This window comes from Salvia splendens, chromosome 6, assembly GCF_004379255.2.
Source record: "Salvia splendens isolate huo1 chromosome 6, SspV2, whole genome shotgun sequence".
In the NCBI taxonomy this organism is placed as follows: domain Eukaryota; kingdom Viridiplantae; phylum Streptophyta; class Magnoliopsida; order Lamiales; family Lamiaceae; genus Salvia; species Salvia splendens.
In genome coordinates this window covers 31,701,687-31,723,463 of record NC_056037.1, presented here as the reverse complement: position 1 = coordinate 31,723,463, position 21,777 = coordinate 31,701,687, and the positions used below count along the sequence as shown (strand labels likewise).

General features: G+C 34.7%; 2 protein-coding genes across 2 annotated transcripts; both read left to right on the top strand.

Moving 5' to 3' along the window:
* The first annotated feature begins 2,976 nt into the window (after positions 1–2,976).
* LOC121806371 (MADS-box protein AGL24-like) lies at positions 2,977–9,616 on the top strand. The gene is made up of 9 exons (XM_042206384.1): positions 2,977–3,170; positions 3,536–3,725; positions 8,066–8,141; positions 8,333–8,394; positions 8,482–8,581; positions 8,704–8,745; positions 8,850–8,897; positions 9,117–9,226; positions 9,426–9,616. Exons 1-9 carry the CDS (start codon positions 2,996–2,998, stop codon positions 9,451–9,453), a joined length of 831 nt encoding a protein of 276 aa, XP_042062318.1. The 5' UTR covers positions 2,977–2,995; the 3' UTR covers positions 9,454–9,616.
* Positions 9,617–13,442: 3,826 nt separating this feature from the next.
* LOC121806366 (probable ubiquitin-like-specific protease 2B) lies at positions 13,443–21,766 on the top strand. Its single transcript, XM_042206377.1, has 13 exons — positions 13,443–13,801; positions 14,098–14,312; positions 14,651–14,833; positions 14,926–14,986; positions 16,446–16,557; positions 17,601–17,741; positions 18,327–18,506; positions 18,585–18,640; positions 18,732–18,825; positions 19,447–19,537; positions 20,143–20,250; positions 20,738–21,076; positions 21,260–21,766. The coding sequence occupies exons 1-13, from the start codon at positions 13,552–13,554 to the stop codon at positions 21,662–21,664; spliced, it is 2,235 nt and encodes a 744-aa protein (XP_042062311.1). The 5' UTR covers positions 13,443–13,551; the 3' UTR covers positions 21,665–21,766.
* Positions 21,767–21,777: the final 11 nt, after the last annotated feature.

Sequence of the window (21,777 nt, the reverse complement as noted above, 5' to 3'; positions counted from 1 at the left end):
TATTATAGGACAGACCGAAATGGAAAAGAGTGACAATTATTGTGGGACTTAGGGAGTAAATTCTCATAGCTATAAATCTAGACTTTATAACCAATTAATGTTCGTTTTGTACTCCTATAAGTTTGGTGGCCGAATTAATGTTAATATTGTATCAATTTTATAGTGTTGAATGTTAGGATCGTCGACTGCAACGTTAGTTTGATATTATCCGTTTTGGATCAAGCTCACACGGATTTGTTTTTGAGTCACTCCCAAAAGGGCTCAAACTAATGGTCAAGCCCGCACGAATTTATTTTGAGTCACTCCCAAAAGGTCTCAAACTAATTGAGGTTGGGCAAGAATTATATACCCCTTCCAACTTCCATCTCTCATCCATGGGACGGGTTTGTAACCAATTGAATATAATAGTTTATTCAGATTTTTGTTGTTTGAAGAAATCCTTATTTCAATTGGTATTTTCACGAAAAGTAAGAAATCATTTGCAGTGATATACGGTTGTTTAGTTGTTGAATTTCAAAAGTTGCTTTTAGCATGAATTAATAATTTTTCTATTTAATTTACCCTGGTATTCTCTCTGAATAAACCAGTTGGTATAGTTAAATAAATTTTATTTACTACCACCTACCTAAACCTACGCATATATACACCTACATGTAGTACTAATAAATTTATTTCAATCCACTTGTACTGATTCATAATATAACTCCACTACTTTTGATTTGTATGTGCAGACCTAAATAAGTCTAAGTTCTTTACCACTTTTAATATGGATGTGCAACCTACAAATGTTATTATGGTACAAAAGTAAGAAAGTAGATGTAAAATATAGTATTTGCAGAAATATGTACTACCAACTAAAATAAACCTCCCTTTGAGAATTAATTAAAAAAACATGTACTATAATTTCTCCTTTTATAGTTTTTCAAGTTAATTTCATAAATTGTAATACAGGTATCAAACTAATAATAATATTAATTTGTTTTGGAATATATAATTATTAAACTTTATGATCGTACAAAACTCAGGAGATGCAATACTTTGCTTTACATGGTAAATGGCAGCTGCATCATCACAAAAGGTTCTCTTACCTGGCTTTATTTGTTTCGTTTTAATTAAAAAACCAATAAATCATTTGATTAATAATTTAGATAGTACTTACGTTGGGATATAATTGTGATTTCACTCAAATATTGAGAGGAAAAAAAATTAAGAACGTCGATAGCAAATTTGATGCGCATTTACATATGCTACAATCTACATGTGTGCTTCAGCAAGTGACGCCATTTTGCGATTGTCGGAAATCATTTTTGGAACACATATGGATTTTTTTTGAACCGTTAATTATAGAAAATTATGTTAAGATAATAAGTGAAGTTTCAAGGTAATTTCATATCTCAATTAATAACGGATATTGTTATATGTAATTCAAAAAGAGATGACAGTATAAATATAAACACTGCACTGACTAACTGACACAAAGATACCAACATTAGCTTCGAGAAAAAATAGATTAGTCGTGAGAGAAGTACTTTTAAAAAGTCCCAATCTGTAATTAAATAATTAATCAACCTCACAAACACCCATGATGTATGTTTTCATGTCATATATTGGGCGAAATTATAAAACACTGATATATGGAGTAAGTTCTAATTGGCGTTATAATATCAGTACAAAGTTTCCAGGTTACTAACCAAATTGTTGAAAATTTTATGTAATAGAAGATTATTGAATTACACGTAATAGTTTCGAATTTTTTTGAATTCTTAATACAAATATTGTGAATTACTTACATAATAACTATCTGACTTATCATCAAACTAACAATGTTATTCAAAATTCGATTTTCATGAACGTAAAAGTTATGTGGCTTGATAAGTTATTTTTAATTTTAAATTTTGATATCCCGGTGTTGATTGATGTTAGTCCATGTGTTCACTGCAGCTCGTTGTAGATATATGTCATCAAGGAGTTGTTTGGAATTGTCATCGATCTTAGCACACATCGCAAATAATTACAGTTGTCGAAAAAAGTTGAATACATAACGAGACGATACCACTATAGTGGTTTCAGAGTATTGTTTAGTATCGTTATCACCCATTGTCAGTATAATACTACTCAACCCATTCTCATATATCAATTTGACAAATTGATCAAGTCTTCTAAACTTTTAAAACGTCTAGTAGTTGCTGTCTCAACATGAGACACGTTCAAATTCTTGAAAATTGTTGACTAGGGCATTTTAATGTTATGATTTTTTATTTTATTTCTTTTTTGTGTTTTTGCTTTCTTACTTTTGTTATCCAATCTATATACTCCATATTTTTGTTGTTTATGACATTTTTTCTTTCATGGCTGGTGGGTTCTTCTAATATGTTTTGTGATTGGTGTTCAATTTTTTTTTTGCTTTAAGTTGTCGTGAGACCATCCATCTTTGATAGATAGTGGACAAGATTAGCGAATAATGCAAAAATATGTGCAACCTCTTATTTATGATCTTTTGTACTTCCTCCGTTCCATAGTATTTGGGTCATTTTGTCATTCTGGTACGTTTCATAATAGTAGAGTCATTTTAGCATTTTGATACGTTTCATAATAGTAGAGTCATTTTCCTTTTTAGTAAAAGCCAACATATTTCTTACTTACTTTACTATCTCTTACTTTATTCTTTATTCATCTATTTACCTTTTTCATTTCCTACTTTATTCTTCTTTTACTTAACTCACTTAACACATTTTCTCTTAAAATCACGTGCCGAAAAGAAACGTCTTCACTATCTTGTAACGAAGGGAGTAGTTTGGATATATCGTTTATTTTTATTTTTACATTAATTTCATTATTAAAATTTCATATTTACATTAATTTCATTGTTTATATTTCAAACTTTTTCATATACATTGCTTATATACATTGTGTTTTGCTTTTGCATCTTACTAGTAAAAAGAAATAGAGTGCGATATGATCCTCGAATAAAAATGTAGGCTTCACTTAGCAAGTGATGCTCGTGAGATTTGATTCGAGCTCCAGCGCACTGCCCCTACCCCACTATCTATCTTTTATAACCTCTTCCAAAATCCATAATCAGATTTTCAGATTTGCCTTGCTTTTCACTCTCTCTCTCTCTCTCTCTCTAGGGTTGGTGGCCTTTGCAGTTTGGGCTTCCTCATCTGCTGGTGATGTCATTTCTTCCCCGAATTAGCAAATTACAACTAATTTCAAAGTTTCCATTTTTTTCTATGCAAATTTAGAAATATTCCGTTGCTTCTCTCCCAATTTTTAAATATATTATATATCTGAATTTTTATTACTTTTTGCTCTTCTTGGGAAGAAGGGTTTCTGGCTTTCAGATTTGGTATTGTACTTGAAGATTTTATGCTTATTAATTATATGTATTGTTTTATCAAAAACAAACCCCACGCCGGCCTGGCCTGGCCTGGCAATGGGAGCTCTCTTTCTAAATATTGGAAAATGGAATTATAAAATTGATGAAGTGCAATGCAATGCAATGCAATGCAATGCAATGGGGTTGTACTTGTAGGTAGGGAGATGGTGAGGCAAAAGATTCAGATAAAAAAGATCGATAACTTGACATCGAGGCAGGTGACTTTTTCCAAAAGGAGAAGAGGGCTTTTCAAGAAGGCTCAAGAACTCGCCACACTCTGCGATGCTGAGATTGCTCTCATCGTTTTCTCGGCCACAGGCAGGCTCTACGACTACTCCACCTCCAGGTTCTCTCTCTCTCTCTCTCTCTCTAAGATATCATCATATCTTCTCATTTTGAATAGTACTGCTGATGCTGCTTTTCATCATTTATATTCCTCTCTCCCTCTCCAATACTAATCTTGCTTTTGAGAGAGAGAGAGATAGATGATTAATTCTTTCTTTCCAAACAAATTACTACTACTTCATAAATGATTTTATGGTATATATGACTCTTTACCATTAAAAATTTACTGCATCTTCGTACGATTTCTTGTCGTCTACATATAATTTCTCTTCACAATTAGTCTGAGCTTATCGATTGAAGTGCTTTTTATGTGATTGATTTTACTTTAAAAATACTTTTTTGAAAGATAATTATAGGTAAATACTAGTAATAACTTTTTTCTGAAAACGGAAAATACTTATTTATATAGTAGTTAGTATTTTGTCAAGTCTCACATTAATCACTACTTAGGTGTCACTCAATGATGGAAAACTATTTGTATGGGTATGGCAATTGGCAAGTGCTTTCATAAGTCAAGGTAAAAAGATGATATATGAGCGATTCTAGTTTTCAAATTAAGCATAACTAATAATATGGGGATGGAAAATAAGATTTACAGCTGCTGTGAATCAAGATATGCTACCATCTTCAGTTGATGAAAAATGAAAATGAAGATATATAATGGTTGGGCTAAATATATATTATCTAGATGTTCACACCCTCCACAAGTAGATACACCTCAAACCTCATTTGTTTACATATCAAAAAATATCTCTTGTCCAATTTTTTGGGTAGCCTAATAATTTTCCATGCTTCATCATCTCTTATAATTATCATAACAATGTCTCCCCCTCCCCCAATCAAATGAAAGCAGTGCATGTTCTTATAACTTTTTGGCATATCTTTACTATTCACTATATGCATACTTGTTTAAATTTCTAAGGATGGAAATTTATTTACTTTATATGTTTGATTCATGTTTTTTAGGTGTGAAGCTACATCAAAACCCACCTGTGATCCAAATAAAAATGACTAATGGTCACTAAAATTGTTAAGTCATTCTAGTTCCCTAGGGAAAATGTATAGTGGTGGGTAGGGGCGTTGGATATAAATAGAGCTAAATGATTTCAGAAAACCTTTTTTTTCTCTTGATATAGTAATAAGCTAACACATAGGGAGTAGTAATATATTAAGGTTTTATATTTAATTTAATCATAATCATTCATAAGAAAATATTTATATGAAAAATAAACTTAGTTTTAAATTTTTAATTATGAGCACAGAGAGGTGATCGCATATATATAAGGCGTTATATAGAAAGAATTATATTTAACATGAGATTAACTGAGGACGACGCATACATAAGCATAGTAAGCTCCATGCATAAGAACATCGTGAATAATTCGCCACCAATGGAATTCAAACCCATGGCTAATTTGCGAATTTTTTACGCATACAATTTAACGTAGTTATGCATGTTTAATTACCGTCCGCCATTACTTATCTCTACTTTCTTTTTCGGCATATCTGTCAATATTTGTTTACACTTGCTTTTTATTTCTTTTGGTAGTAAACCTAATATTGAGGGATAGAGCTAGAGATTTATACAGAAAGGATACATAAGCAGAATTCAAGGGTTTTAGAAGGGGCAATTAGTGAGAAATTACAATAAATAAATTTATAGTACTGTAAATTAGTACTTCAGAGCATCTTCAACAAAGAAGGGTAAATGAAAGAGGTATATCACCTATTTACCTTATCAAAATATGAAATATACCCATCTAAAAAGTAACACATTCCAAAAGAAAAAAGTATAAAGAGAGGTAAATGATTTTTTAAAAATAAAATAATAGTACAAAATGCATTAAAAAACATAAAGTATAATACCTTCTCAAATATCTTCCCCATTGGAGAACGATTTTTCATGAAAAAAGGCAAATATGGTAGTTATAAGATTTTACCTCTCCATCAATGAAGAGGTAAAGATACCTCCTCAAAATGGAAAAAAAGTATAATACCTTATCAAATGCCTCCTCCCTTGGAGAATGATTTTTCATGAAAAAAGGTAAATATGGTAGTTATATAACTTTACCTCTCCCATTGGAAGGAAATGGAGCCTTCTTGATATATGCTAGTCATGTCTCTGCTCAATTACACTAACTCATTTTACTCACATTTTATTATAAAACTAATTAGTAAAAGTGTGAATGACATTTCATTAATTTTTTCCACTTATTTTTCTTACATATGTTAAAAACCTGAGCTAGGTTAATTTGTCATAATTAATGACGAATGGAGGGAATAGTATTTATGCGTCATTCTTAATTCTCGTGATCCTTTCGCAATATATAAGATGCTTGATAAAAGACGCATAATTATATATGATAATGTATTCTTTATATACACACAAATACAAAAAGGCATAGACTCAAAACAATTGGTTTCCTAAGATAGGGAAACTTGCAGATAATGTAGCGCATTACCAATATTGTATAATTAACGTTAATTCAACAATGATTAAAAAATAACAATCATCGAGATCTTATTTTTCAGTAAATAGCAAAGAAAGACTTATCTCTACTGTCTGATCCATTCAATGCTAAACAACACCGTTAGTTTCCTAGGCAGGGAAACTTGCAGACTGACACTGCAACATTTTATGATTAGGTAGCCAAGAGCTATCTAGGTTGTAAAATCTCCCTCCTTCCTATGCTACTCGTGCTTTTCCATTTCGGCCCGCTCCGAATTGCTTGCACTATCTTTATTTTAAGTAAGAATTAGAGTGTTTTATTAAACTATTAGAGTTAATAAAGTGTTTCCTTATAACACTTCAAATTTTAATTTAATTACACTAATTACTCAATCTTTTATTTATGGCCTAAAATGAAAAGTGCGAGTAGTATGAGATAGAGGGAGTACTTCTTACTTCTGCAAAGAACTAACTGTGTTGCCTATTGTAAACGTCGTTCACAACCAGTCTACTATGCTGAAGACTTAAACTTGTTTGCTTCTTATATATTTAAATGTTTGATAAACATCTTATAAATACATAAGCAAACATAATACGATAAAATTATTCTTTTTTCCTTGGTAAGAGTGAATTGTAGAATTTATTGTATACAATCAATTTCAATCATACAAACTACTCGAAACATGCTTTTCAATAATATAATTATAAGAGCATCCACAATAGGGACGGATGTCCCGGCAGACATCCCAAAACACCTCCTGCCACGTCATAAGAACATCCCACAACACTGCCACGTCATAAGGACATCACACTCCACAATAGCGGACATCCCGACGGACATCCACAATAATCAAAATTCACAAATATATAATTTACGGAATTAAAATTTCGACACGAATACGAGAAAAATGCAACCATTTTATTTCAAAAAAAACATACATATTTAAATTAAAAAAATACATAGTTCACCAAAAAAACATCCCGAACCAAAAAACAATTCAAACAAAGTACATGTTATGCCTTTAATCTGTATAGTTTGCCGTTAGCCGAACGGGGTCTCGCTGTATATAGTTTCCCGACGGTATGATATGTTTTTGTTTTAGGACTTCATTTTCGACGATAATACATGCGTTAGAGTTTTAAAAATATCGTATATATAGAGTTTACAACGAGCCGTATATATAGAGTTTCTTTTTTAAATCAAAATTTGGGACGTCCGCTGGGACGTCCGTCGTGTCACCGCAATAGCGGACGTCACGACGGACGTCCGCTGAAACCCGCGGATGGCCTCTTCAGTTGCGAAAACTATGACGTCTTCATGTTGTTGATAGCATCAACAACATTTCCCATAGTTTGGATTATAAATGATGGTGCAAGAATTTGATATTTAATGTACTACTTCTTATTTTCCTTCAGTTAAGTCATTTTTCCATTTCAAAAATTTCTGTGTTGTCAAGTTATTTCTATATATGGTAATAAGTAATTCACTTTTTCTTCTCTACTTCATTCTCTCTAATTTATTTACTCTTCTACTATTTTCTTTCTTTTACTTTATCTATCTTATTATCTAATCACTTAACAGTTAACACACTACACATCATTTTTTAAACTCCGTGCCAAAAAAATGTCTCAATTATGAAGGAATTATGGGAGAGAGTACTATTTATCCTTTAATTATTTAATTCCTTTTAAGATTGGTGTTAGAAGATCATTTTGTATATGATGAGAAATGTGAGCTGCATGCCAAGGAATACGATTCCCTCAAAAGTTATATAATACTACTTCTTTCAAGTTTTATTGTCTAATATTGTTGTCGGTATAAACCATATTTTGGTGATATTTGAGCAAGAATTATGCAAGGTATTTCATGATTGGCTTTGTCGATTTTGAAGCATGATACAAATCATCCAAAAGCTTAAGATGCATACAGAGGGTAGCAGCCGATTCCGGCAGATTCTCCAAAATCAGGTGATTAACTAAACTTAATCTCTAATAATATCAAGGTTTATATATAGTTAAGTAAATTGCAAGGGATATTCAATCATATTGTACTCCTTTCTGTTAAACTGTGCCGTTAGTTATTTCCCACATACATAATTATTGGATCATTCGAGATCCTTCTATTAAAGTTAAGTCTCTGTCTTCTCTTACATTTTCAGGAGGGAGGCGACAACAATGGTGCAACCAGCAAGGAACTCTCAGCCTTGACTCTCGAGCTCAAGTATTAACACATTAACTCGTGTCCCACGCATGGTGATGTAGTTCCATTATTATCGCATTGAAAACTGATCGAAAAGCCTTTGTGTAGGCAACTTAATGGGGAAGAGCTCCAAGGGCTCGGCATGAATGAACTGGCCAGGCTGGAGAGAGTGGTTGAGTCAGCATTGGGCCGTGTTGTGAAAAAAAAGGTACAGTTTTCTTTTCGTGCTATTTAGTTTAGGCGAATAGTTATTTAAATCACCAAGTTTAATCAGTCTCATATGTTTTGACTATTGTTGCTGATGATGTGGAGTGATGTCGTGTATTGCAGAATGACTTGCTTATGAGCGAGATCAGCAAGATGAAGACGAGGGCATGTTCCGACTTAAACCTATACGTTTTTTTCATGTCAACGACTTCAATAGTTAATCATGTATCCCAAAATATATGAATTCTAGTAATTGTTTGAGAATGCAGGAGATACAACTGGAGGAAGAAAATGCAATGCTGAAACAACTCGCTGAGGTATAAAAATAGCTAGTTTGTTTTAGTTTTCTTCGACAGACTGTCTGTCCGTGTTTGTATATATCTCCTATTCCATTCGTTAAATTGTCTCCATGTAAGCATTTCGAGGCAATTTAACGAATGGAATTAGAGATTAATTATTACAAGCACGATTTTGGAATCGAGGATCTCGTCTGTGAGATTTTACACGGTAGTTGTTGAATAATGATGTGTGCGCAGAACACAAGAAACACGGCGGAGCTAGGAAGTTCAGTTGAGTCGATCACCAACTCTGGCGGCCGCTGTCTGGACGACGACAGGAGCGTCTCCGACACTGCTCTCAAGCTGGGGTACGTCTTGCATCTATGAATACACTAATAGGTAGCTAGGGTTTGATTTGATTTGGGCATTTCTTACTTCCCAAATCTTTTATCAAGTTCATGATTTACCAAAACCACCTGTCTTTGGGTACACATAGATGCTGGTGTGTGTGTGTGTGTGTGTGTGTGTGTGTTAAATGCTAAGCTGATGATGTGCTTATTCATGCAGCTTACCTTTTGCCGGCGGCGACTGTTAGTATAGTTATATGTAACCAGAAAATGTGTACTCATTAATTTGAGCTGCGTTTAGTTACTTAATTATATGAACTTGGCTGACTTCCAACTTCTTATTACTTTTGGAATGTTGATTTAATTCTAGTTACATTTGTGAAAGTATCTATTGAACGAGTTTCACGTGGATGGAATTGTTTATACGTAATCTACAACAAATATCTTGGATCAAAAGACTTGTAAAATGGGTGTTAGTATTCTTTGAATCTATACAGTTTGTCGCTAGTCAAACGGGGGACTCACTGTATTGGGTCTTATTTGTTATATTGGGCCTAGCACGTCTTGTGTGCCTATTTATATAGAAGTATGACACAAAACTCTGTAATCTGTAACCGCTATCATAATACAATATGTTATTGTTTCTTGACCGTGGACGTAGCCAATACAACGTTGGTGAACCACGTAAATCTGTGTCTCTTTACGTTTCGGTTTATTTCGATTATTCAATTACTCTATTTCGTCACAACAATGGGCATATGTATAAAACCAGTTTTGGACTTTAGCTTTTTGTTAGCTATACACACATTCTGTTTCTTTGGATTGTGATAATGTCAAATTGTCGAATAAACAAGTTCATTATTACATGATACAAAGTTCAATTTAAAATCATTTTATTTCATCATTTCTAAAATAAAGTAAAATGATGTGAAAAACAAAATGAAGTTAAACGGACTAAAAATGAACTCCATATTATATGAATTTAAAATAAAATTGGATATCGGGTATCTAATATGTGGTGGGTATACGGTTATGCAATATCTGATATTCACACTCCCACTCCTAACTGGCACGTAAAAAGTTAGATCTATTGGGAAAAAAATCTCAATGAAAGGCAAGAATGAAGGCAAGAATCAATAAATAATTTATAAGAAATCAAATCAAGAAAATAATTACTAGAATTATAATATATCTTTCATAAATTGGAATCTATAAAAGGCTATATAATAATTGCAACAAAATAATCTAACCATAATATAATAGTACTATATTATTTTCATTTTTATTTTCTGCATTATTCTTCTATTTTTGTGTTATGTTTCATATGAAGCCTAATCTGTCCTATTCAACATAACCGTTGTTCGTAAATCATAACGAGCCCTTATAAAACTAACCTCTCAAACAAAACCAATATTTTGAAAATAAAATATGACGTTTCTTTTCAAGTTTAAATTCGTTGTAAACCTCGAAATTTATCTTATTATGGCTAATGGCGGACGCATGAATTTTTTCCAATAGGGGCTCTACTATATATACTCCATTCGTTCCCTAATATATGTCTCACTTTGATCAGTCACTGATTTTAAGAAATGTGAAGTAAAGTGGGTTTTGAAAAAAAAAATAATGGTATGTGAGATAAATTAGTTAGTCAAATTTGAGGTCCGTTAGCAAAAAAAAAGTGAAATGGGACTGTTTAAAAGGGACTCTGATTCCAAACAATTCGCTAACTTTTCTTTATATTTTTTTAATATACGTGGGTAGTTAAAGAAAACACATAATATAGGATATGTGAAGTAATAGCATATAAAAATCATTTTTAAAATCTATGAAAATGCATAAATATTTTTTATATTGCAAGAAACTAATTAACAAATACCTAATCAACAGAATGAAACAATTCATATTTACATATTCTTTTTCTTATCCTCAAATGTTAATAAAGAATGATAAAAATAAAGTTTTGCATAATTTAATTAAAACTGAAGAGAAAAGAAAGAAATAGAAAGTTGAATATTAACAACAAAAAAAGACAGCGACTAAACAAAATTAAAGGTTCCAATGCAAAATAGAAAACAAAATAAAGAATTAAATTGAACAAAATAGTAGTACTCCATTTTATTTTAAGATAAATTTTAAAACTAATGAATAGTAGTGTTGCGCGTTTGCCGAGACACTTAACACTTGACAAAGCTACTGTAATAATGATAGTATTATTCTTTTTCTCAGACTGCATCATCTTCTTCTTTAAAACACCCAAATCGTTTCTTACCATTTTCTCTGCAATTTAAGAATTTTTAATTCTCAGCCCCTTTTATCCTTCAGTTTCCAAACATTTAACCTTCAATAGCATTAAACTGGTGAGGGCTGAGCTAAAGTTTTTAAGATTTCGACAATTATATAAATAGAACAAAACACAAAAAAGAGTATATGGGTAGGGGCTTAGAGCATCCACGACCGGGTTCGGGGGCAGGGGCCGATGGAGTCGCGGAGCACCGGCGCTCGGCCGCCGCCTTCTTCCTTCCTTGCGGTCGGTGTTGGGAACCGCTTGGTCCGGCGTCGGGGCTACCCAAGTTAGCTCCGGCGAGTTGGCTAGCCACTTCTTCGGAGCCGGAGTCGGATAGGGATACCGACCTTGACCGTTTGGAGGAGCCGCTAGAGGAGGATGTTACGCCTCCCAGATACCTCGGGTGGAACCGCATTTCCTGCCAAACGTTAAGGTACTTGAACGACTTACCGTTCATGGATTGGTATGTGCTCAGCGCCGCAGTGATGATGTCGACCTCGCTCCGGCCGCTCCCGGCATTCCGCGACTCCTGGAGGAAATAGCCATTGAACTTGCCAATTTCGTCGTTGGCTCGGCCGATGCAGTTGCGCACCATACTCTCGTTGCGCTCGATCGTTCCCGGCGGCCGGTTTGCATTGTACCGGCGAGATACGCGCTACCAAAAGTGATCGTCCGATTGGTTCGTGCCAACCGCCGCATCTTCGGAGATTTCGAAGTACGCCTTGAACAATTTATCCATCTCAGCCGGCGTGTACGGTGTGCGGACACCGCTGCCGCGAGTAGGAGCTTGCGGAGGTTGGGAGGGGGCGGTCGGCCTAGGCTCCGGTGTCCACCCGTATCGTCCTTCGGAGGCACCTTGGTAGTCGATTGGGTATGGACGGTAGCCACCCGGAACGGCCGAATCTTGGGTTTGAGGAGGGGCCGAATATTCCGTTTCCGGACTAGGAAACGGTTGTGAACTGAACCATTCGGGGTTCCAACCGTGGGAGCCCGTAGGGTTATCGCCTTGGCCGGACATAGTGATGTTGTATGGTATGAGAGAATGAAGATGAAAATGGATATGAGAGATTGAAGATGAGAATGGAGATAAGAGAATGATGATGAGAATTGTGTAGTTTGATGTGAATTTTTGGGAGTGAAATTGGGGGTATTTATAGATGAAAGTGTGTATTTTTGGGGTAAAAAAATTAAAAAAAAATTAAAAAGTGGGAAAAAACGGTTATAAACGGATATAATTTTTTTGGGAAGTGAATTTTTTTTTATTGGTTTTTTTAATTAAAAACCGATTTTTTTTTAAAAAAAAATTTATTTAAACCCAACGGTTATGCCGTTGACGAATGAGGGCACGCCACGTCAGCTCCTCGCTGGCACGGCGCGAGCGCAGCGACGGCGGGTGGCGAGCAGCGCCACCGTTGCGGATGCTCTTAAGCCCTCCCTCTCTCCCTACGTGTCCGCCCATGATTATGGCCATTGATTCAGAAGTTGGATTCTGCAAATTTGTGAGAAAATGAAGAACATGTAACAATTTAATTACATCCGTCAAATTTTGAGTGAAAGCAATCATCAAATTTTCAATCTGTTTATCTATTATACTTACGCCCGTCAAATTTTGAACGAAATCGATAATCATTAGTACTATAATTTAGTAATTTACTAATATTGAAAACTTTGTTGATCTCCATTTCAAAATCTGTGTGGATTAAATCAAACCCGGGTTCCGATATGTAAAAAGTGGAGTAACATAATTTTAATTTCTAACAAAATACAAAAAATAACACTTTTTTTTGGTTAAAAATAAATATTTCGTAATATGCTATGAAAATAACACCTATATCTATTTTTTTCCTACTACTTTATTATTCTTTGTTCATTAAATCACAAAACAATATCTCTTTGTAATTATAAAAAAAAACAGTTTTTATGGACGATTGGAATATTATTATGATGGCTGGATTGTAGAGTGCGCCATTACAATTCTAATATTTTCCCTCTCAAACGCGCTACAAATTTTCTGTTACCAACTGTTCAACTTCTCCGGGGAGATTTACATTTCTAATCAACAATGGGAAAGAGAAGAAACGCCTCAAAAAAATCTGCCGCTGCCGCTCAAGGTAGCGCCGCCAGCAGCATGAACAATGGTGGTGGCCGGAGCAATAACAACATGTTCTCAGCGTTTGATTTTAATAATGATGAAGAGGTACTGGTTGAGACCTATGCCCGCGGAGCCGTTGCCAAATTCGGAATTCAAAGCCCTAGCAACAAATCCGTACGCCGCCGTAAATCCTTAGACAAATACGATTTCCTTATGTCCTGTAAGTCAAAAACCCGAGCGATTACTATAAAAAAATCTGATCTCATTGTTACTACAGGCTATTGCTTCCTTCCCCACTGGTGAAAACTGTACAAGTATTAGTAAAGTCAAAGATTATAACGAACTTCATTTATTTCGGCAACATTTTGTGCTAATTTGAATTGACTCAATCGACCACATTTATGTGCTATTATGTTTTTTATTATTACTGTAAATTTATCCGTGCTTTATGCCATTCATAGCCGTTACATGAAGTATTGATATTAAGATGACATTCTGATTTACCAACTTTTGCAGTTACACAAGGAATCCAAAGTAAACAAAAACATCTTGTGAATGATGACGAGTTGGGGGTTGTTGCTACTGATGGTGAAATGTCACTTGGTTCCTCAAACAATGAGCCCGAAACTCTTTCTCCCCTAGAGTGTCAAAGCTCGGTAGGTACTTCTGGGGTAAAATCCTGCCCGGGAAGAAGGAGGAAACCAGGATGGCATTCAGCTAGCAAGAAGCATGTAAATAGTTCATACACTGTTCTACTATTCGTTGAAGCATGGATTTGAGCTTTTAGCTTGTTCTAACCTATCCTGGTCTTTACTGATCAGTTGAATATAACTTAGATAGATGTGGAAATATTTGTTTCTTATTGTTTTTACTTTTATGCCCTATGCTTTGTTTCCACTTTGTAGTATGTATGCTGAGAAAACTGCTTTCTTCATACATTCTAGAATTTAGTGCATCGATTTCTTCTTTTTATGTTTTTAAGAATCTGAATCTTGTGTCCCTTCTCCACCCAAATTTTAAGTCCTAACTTCATTTATGTAAAGCTTTTCCCCTTTTGTTTCCTCTGCAGGAGGCAGTGGTGGTTGTTGCTCCCTATTATGTTAAACTTGAGAAAAAATATCATAGAAGATGTGTCTTTACCTTTTCTAAGAGATGCATCAGATTGGAGGGTTTGCCACTTTGTGATAGAAAGGGGATTCACTGTGTTGAATGGCCAACCTCTGATATTTTAAATATTGAGCATCAGCATTACGTAAGTATTTGTATCCAGCCTCTTGAAATTCGCTTTGTGGGTTCCACGTAGATTACAAAAGTATACTGACTTTCCCCCTTTGCTGAGTTTAGGATAAAGGTGAAGTCATCAACTTACAGTTGAGGTACAAGGATGCAAATGGTGATGAAACTGGTAATTCAACTTTGGCTTACCTGTTATACCATTGATTATTTCAGAGGATTCCCCTTTGTTATTTGCTATCCAGTTTATTATATGTCTGAGTTTGTGCAGTTGGTTGCATTTCCGTACTAAAGAGTCAAATGATATTTAAATTATTCTGTCAATATGATGTTCAATTAAAGAAATTATTTTTCTTTTGTTGCTATGAATTGTCTGATTCTTTTTTTTAATCTGTTTTTTTGTGACGGTTGGTTATGAGTGGCAAAAACTATGTTTCAATTGGGTTCAGTTTTTCCATACGGATGTTCGTTTCTTTTAGTGGGTAAATAAATTCATAAATTTAAAAAGGGTAGAAGATGCTAGGGCACACCCTAGGAATGACTCCTCCAAAGAGCAAGGGGAGGGAGATACTCAGTAGACCTGTTAGAAGAAGCTTACTATGGCCTCGTTAAACCTTGTGAACAGAACCCCCAACATCATTTCAAGAACTTGTAGTCCTAGCCGACTGTGAGGTCTTGATCAACTTGAATAGCCTTCTCTCATGAGTTTAGTAAATCTATATATTAAGTGACTTTGTAGACTCAACACACTTGATTTCGAATTCTTATAAAACATTAAAAGGTTATTCGTGTTTGTCCCCCTATCTGATTATGAAGTGGAGGTTAGTGCTACTAGTTTTGTTGGTTTCCTTTTGCCTACACTTTCACCTTGCTAGCCTCATTTTTCAAAAGGAATGAGAATTCATTATCAACTTATGGTGAAATGCACAGGATTGATATATGGATTTAAGAATTCTCTCCATTTCTTTTGATTGGGACTACACTTTTCCCCCAATGTTGAATTTTGTTATGGGGTTCTCGGAAATAATTTCCAAGTGACTATCTTATGTTATCATCATTTTCATGTTACTCCATAAAGAGACCTAAAGAGATCAATAATTTTGACTGGCCAAAGCTGGTCACAAATTGTTTGCATGAAATGGCACCTGTCTTTTAGTTTAAACTGCATGTGAGACTAAACTGGTCTTACAAGCATCTTCTCTGCTTCCCCCACAAAGTATTATCCTTTTATTGAGCTTCTGAATTTATATAGTGTAATATTGAGTTATTGTACTTTTATTTTTGTCACATTGCCTGAGTGGGCTCTTTATTAATTTTGGGTCGTGTTTCAATTGCTTTTTTCTCCTCTAACAAGTTTTCAGTATTATTGAGACTAATATATGTATAACATGGGCTAAAAATCTAAACTATTAAAATAAAATTTTGAGAATCAGTGTACATAGTAAAACTTCCAGGAATATGTAGAACCAAACTTAATATTTCTTGGGTCACAAAGGAAATCTACACACATTCACGCATATATATTGTCTTATTTGTATCTTCCTCGTGAGCATGTTAAATGAATAAACTGCAGAAGTCTTTCATTTTATAGTAATCATGTATATTGTTACAAGTTAACCTCCATGGTGCAGGTAGTTTGGAGCTGGAGTTTGTCGTTCTCGATGATCCTCAGTGGTCTGAGAAACAAGAAGAAATAAAATCATTGGATTTGAACTATGACGTTTCCTGGAAAACAAGTGTAACGTAAGTTGTATGTTAAACAGAATTCATTTCATAAATTTCATCATTTTGCATTAGTCTATTTTATTTATGTATTCATCATTGTATTCTTGCAATCAATACATAAAGCTAAGATTGAATTGATGGCATATTTCATACTATGATATATGTTATTTTTAAAGAAATCTGGAATTGATCACTCTATATGAGAAGGGGGGTAACAAGGCTTGTTTTAAATTTTTAAGTAGCTAACCAAGCTTTACTGTCCTTATCTACGTTGTTCTAACTACTTCTGATGTGCATTTGCTTATTAGCTTCGATATTGCTTCTTACATCTGGATTGCTTCTTCTGATATTTCATCATTGTTAGTAACCTTTATTTTGCATATTTCCTTGTCTTAGAATACTAGTTTTAGTTAATTGTGAATTATTTTGATTTTGGTTTCTCTTCCTTGTAGATGTTTAAAGATAGGGCCATTCACAGATAGTGGTTAGCATAAATAAATGACAAACTTTATATTGACTAGGTCCCATGGCACAGATTACTTTAAACCATTAATAATTTTTTGTTTTGTGGCCAATTTTCTTAAAGTTGTTGCTATATCCTTTGAGATAAGAAGCATGGCAAGTTCTGGGGAATCACCCACTCACCAACTGACAGACATCTCACGATTTACCTCATTTTACATAGATGTTGGACTGGGTAGTGTGGGCCTCAAGGACGGGGTACATCCTAAATAATATCTGCAATTTGATGATGTTCACTGGAAACATGGCACAACTGTGATGGTGGAGATAGAGATGAAGGAAGCAAGCATTGTCATAATGTACCTTTGAAGAGGATGTGGGTTGGGGCTAAGAGTTTGACCAAAATTATTTTTAGGAATTTTCAGGGTTAATAGTTATTGCTGTGGGGAGAAGTTAAACATGTTATGCTTAGTTGTTCTACGCAACCAAAAGAACAATTATTTCTGCTATATATAGTTGGTTTCTTAGAAATTTTTCATTCTCGTGGAGCTTATTGTATTATATAAGTACACTGAAATGTCTCTCGTTTCGAATCTCAGTGAATGTTGTTTTGAAGAGTCTTTTGAAGAAGTTGTGTACCCAGATGGGGATCCTGATGCAGTCATCATAAGTAGAAGGGACATTGAGCTATTACAGCCTAGGACTTTCATCAATGACACCATCATTGACTTCTATTTTAGGTAAGTTTATAGGTAAATCATTGTGTCATCCCTTTCATAATTCATAGTACATAACCAGTATTGGTATGTGCTCGTCTCTTTCCTATATCTCATATTGTATGTTGGTAATATTTATCTTTGCTAGTATGTTTTTTCAGATTTACTTGATATTTTTGCGTTTACACTTCTGAAATTCTTTCCTAATGTGACTTTCAAAAAAGGGTTATTCTTCCTGTCCAAATTTTATTTCATTTCTTCTTGTTATTAGTATTTATTTCAGGATGTTTTTGATAAAAGAACATTTTAGCACCAACCCTGTGATAACCTTTTTTCCCCATTAAATACAGAGACAATGATAACACTTTCTCAGTTCTCTCCACTGTGGTTACTAGGAAAATCCATTACACTTGCAGTAACAGAGTAGCTATGTATATTGTGTTGTCTTTGCCAAGTAGTATGCTCTACACCTTTACTGGTAATTTGCTGCATAAAGCTATAATGATTTTAAGATGTACTGTATGAATTTTTAGTGGGGCATTGCTTCCTCTATGGCTCTACTAATGAATACTAACATGTCAATGTAACATAGAGCATGTTGAATGACAGATATCTTCAAACTAAAATCAAGGCGGAGGAGCACAGGTTCCACTTCTTCAACACATTTTTCTTTCAGAAGCTTGTTGCTGGAGGCCGTGGAGGAAGAAATGCCTTTCTAAGTGTTCGTAAATGGACAAGAAATGTGAACCTATTTCAAAAAGATTATGTATTCATACCTATAAACTTCAGGTAATTAGTTCTGTTGTGGAGCTTATATATACACTGATTTTCTAGTTGGTTGTCTAAGGCTGTTTTGTGTTCTGTTAGCCTGCATTGGAGTTTGATTATTATCTGCCATCTTGGGGAAGCGGCTCATTTGAAAAGTATCATCTCTTATCATCTCTGGAAGTTTGTTTGTTATTTTTAAAAATTGTTTTACTTTAGCTACTTCAACTTTAAATATCCTTGTTTTAGGCAATAATACGGATCAGGCATCTAAAGTTCCGCGCATTCTACACATGGACTCAATCAGAGGAAGCCATGGAGGTTTAGAAAAATTGATTAAAAGGTAAACTACTGTTAGAAGTAAAAGCTGGACTGCTGGAACTTTAATGGAACAGAACAGTGAATGCGAATAAAATAATAAATTGAACTTCTTAAATAATCAAACAGAAAATAAAAACAATAACGCTACTCCAGAGAGGACCACACCTCCACTGGGGGCCTTCACAGCTACTTGCTGGACTTGACTAATATTCTGGATGCCCCTTTCAAACCTCCAGGAGCAATATATATAGACTTAATTTAAAATACTCCTAAACCTAATCACAATAGGAATCCTAAAGATAACATGGCTCTGACTAAAATAAATGCTATACACTAACTGAACTACTATTAATGAAACATATCCTTTAAGCAAGAAGATAAAATGCCACGGCTCCTTGGTAATTTTGATTGATATCAACTACCGTATATTTGGTGCTCAAGGCAATCAATTATTGTTTCAAGTAGTGGGGATTTTCTACAAAATCTGAAGTATTAGGAATTTAAATACTATGTACTTGTGTGTTTGATATTACGTGTCTCAAACAAAGAGACTTTCCTATTTTCTGTGTAATGTTTGCATTTAGAGTATATTGATGGTTTTTATACCCAGACATATCAAACCTTTCTTATCTTAAAATGCCAGTTACTTGTCAGAAGAATGGAAAGAGCGAGGGAATGAACGGCAAGAAGAAATTGCAGTGAAGTTTAGGCAGTTGGAGTTTGTTTCACTTCAGGTTCTCATAATCTCATTAAATACATCTTTACTACCTTTGTCAAAGTTGTTTCGCATTTGATCATCAGTAGTCAAATCTCTGATTTAAAGTCATTTAGATGAAAAAATGAGATGGCAGCATAAAATGCCTTTGTAGAGGGGATGCTGGCTTAATATATCAGCTGTGAAATGTAAACATCAGAAGCAAGTTGGAATGAATGCATGAGAAAAATACAGCTCTGAATGGATTTAAATGTATGTATTATCTATTTGTTGTTAACTTCTAACTGATATAGAGTTAGTCCCTATTGTATGGAAGTATTGTCATTAGCTCTTAATTCATTCAGCCACATCTTGGATTTTCTCTTGTATGCTTGGTAATAACTCTAAACTTATAAGCAGTTACCTGAATATAGTGGGGGAAGTACTGGGTGTAGGTACTAAGTGGTAAAAATACAGCAACTACACTAATTTTATTTCCTACTAGTTAAAAGGAAACCTGTTGTTGTTAATGCTGTATCTATTTTCCTAATTGCCTGTGATGATCGTCTATGCACTCACTACCTGATTTATATGTACTACCTTAGCATTTCTGAGTTTATTTCTTTTCTGTATATGGTCTTTCAGCTACCACAGCAGCATAACTTGTGCGATTGTGGCCTTTTCTTGCTTCACTATGCAGAACTTTTCCTTGAGCTGGTGTCAAACGGCAGCACAACTGAATATATTGACTTTGTAAGTTGTTATATGAAACTTCTATTGAGCTTAGTTTGTTTATTGTGTGACTGTGGTGCCAAAATGTGGTCATTTTGTATGCCTTCACAAGGAAGTGGTGTTTGTTCCTATCTGATGCTTAATATCTTTATTCAGGGAACTTTTAGGCTGAAATTAAGTTAGGCTATGTATTGAATTCTGGGATGATCACTTTCAGAATTCTGTTGATGTGGTTTTTCTATGTATCATGTGAATTTGTTGCATCTTGAATTCTTGATTTTCAGGTTTTGTGGGGAGCATATGTTGTAGAGTTTGTATGCCAATTCTCATCAACCACATTCAGCAATTTTTTGGAACCAGTTCAAAATAAATGAAGTGTTATTAGTATTTCTTTTTCAGAATTATAAAAGTATCTGTGCTTGTTCCTTTATTTAATCATGAATTATGTGTTATAATGAGCTATCCTCTGATTTTCTTGATACATTTATATTTCTAACTATATCTGCAGCTTGATGAGGATTGGTTCCTTCCTGCTGAGGTTTCTCTGAAAAAGCGTGATCATATTAGGAAACTGATCCATAAACTAATTCAAGACAAGGCACAGAAGGATGCAGCTGCTAGTAATAACAAATATCTCGGTAGTGCAAGATATGTACTTACAAATGGTGGGGAAGACTTACGTCGTGGTATCAATTTGAACTTGGAAGATGACTTGGATACTCCGGACCAGCGATGTTTTGCATCCATGTTGGAGCAAACAGGAAAGTCACCTCTCAAAGAATGTCATCAACCTCGCAAGCAGCGGGTTCTGATAAACCAATTCAATAACTTGAGTTTACCTTTGGAGGTAATACCTTGACCAACATGTTATCTTCCTCGATTCAAGTTTCTCGGTTCCTATAAGATGACATCTATTCCCTGCTATGTTTCCAGCGTGTTTAGTAATCACATGCTTAATACATACACATTGATTTGGAAACCATTTGAATTCTGTTATGCTATGAAAATAAAATGTGTTTTCTGGAAACAGGAGGCACTCGCGGAGCAAACAACCGTTCTACAAAGAGACATAGGAAGTAGTTATGAAACGGGTGGGATGAAGCCTCCACATTGTCAGCTCAATCAGTCCCTATGTGAAGTTAGTTCTGATGAGAAGTCTTGGACGACGAGCAAGGATCTTACAGCTAGTGTGGTTGAGGATTCCGAGGATGAGATGTCTTGGACGACGCGCAAGGATCTTGCAGCTTGTGTGGTCAAGGATTCCGAGGATGAGATGTCTTGGACGACTAGCAAGGATCTTGCAGCTTGTGTGGTCAAGGATTCCGAGGATGAGACGTCTTGGACGCCGAGCAAGGATCCTGCAGCTTTTGTGGTCGAGGACGGAGTGGAGGTGGTAAGCATCCGAAGAACAAGGAGACAGTTAATGCGAAACTGAAAAGCAAATACTTGTGTTTTTTGAAGGGGGATTGTAAATATGTAGAGGGCATGCATTTAACATAGTTGTATTATGAGTAAGTTTGAACGAAGTGATCATTTCTATCTTGACCC

Excerpts from the sequence above, each read along its gene's own strand:
- LOC121806371 (XM_042206384.1), top strand. The coding sequence starts at position 2,996 with ATGCTCGTGAGATTTGATTCGAGCTCCAGCGCACTGCCCCTACCCCAC. Across the intron at positions 3,726-8,065 it reads TACGACTACTCCACCTCCAG|CATGATACAAATCATCCAAA; the intron begins GTTCTCTCTCTC and ends TCGATTTTGAAG. Across the intron at positions 8,746-8,849 it reads TCAGCAAGATGAAGACGAGG|GAGATACAACTGGAGGAAGA; the intron begins GCATGTTCCGAC and ends TTGAGAATGCAG.
- LOC121806366 (XM_042206377.1), top strand. The coding sequence starts at position 13,552 with ATGGGAAAGAGAAGAAACGCCTCAAAAAAATCTGCCGCTGCCGCTCAA. Across the intron at positions 14,834-14,925 it reads ATATTGAGCATCAGCATTAC|GATAAAGGTGAAGTCATCAA; the intron begins GTAAGTATTTGT and ends TGCTGAGTTTAG. Across the intron at positions 20,251-20,737 it reads CAACTGAATATATTGACTTT|CTTGATGAGGATTGGTTCCT; the intron begins GTAAGTTGTTAT and ends CTATATCTGCAG.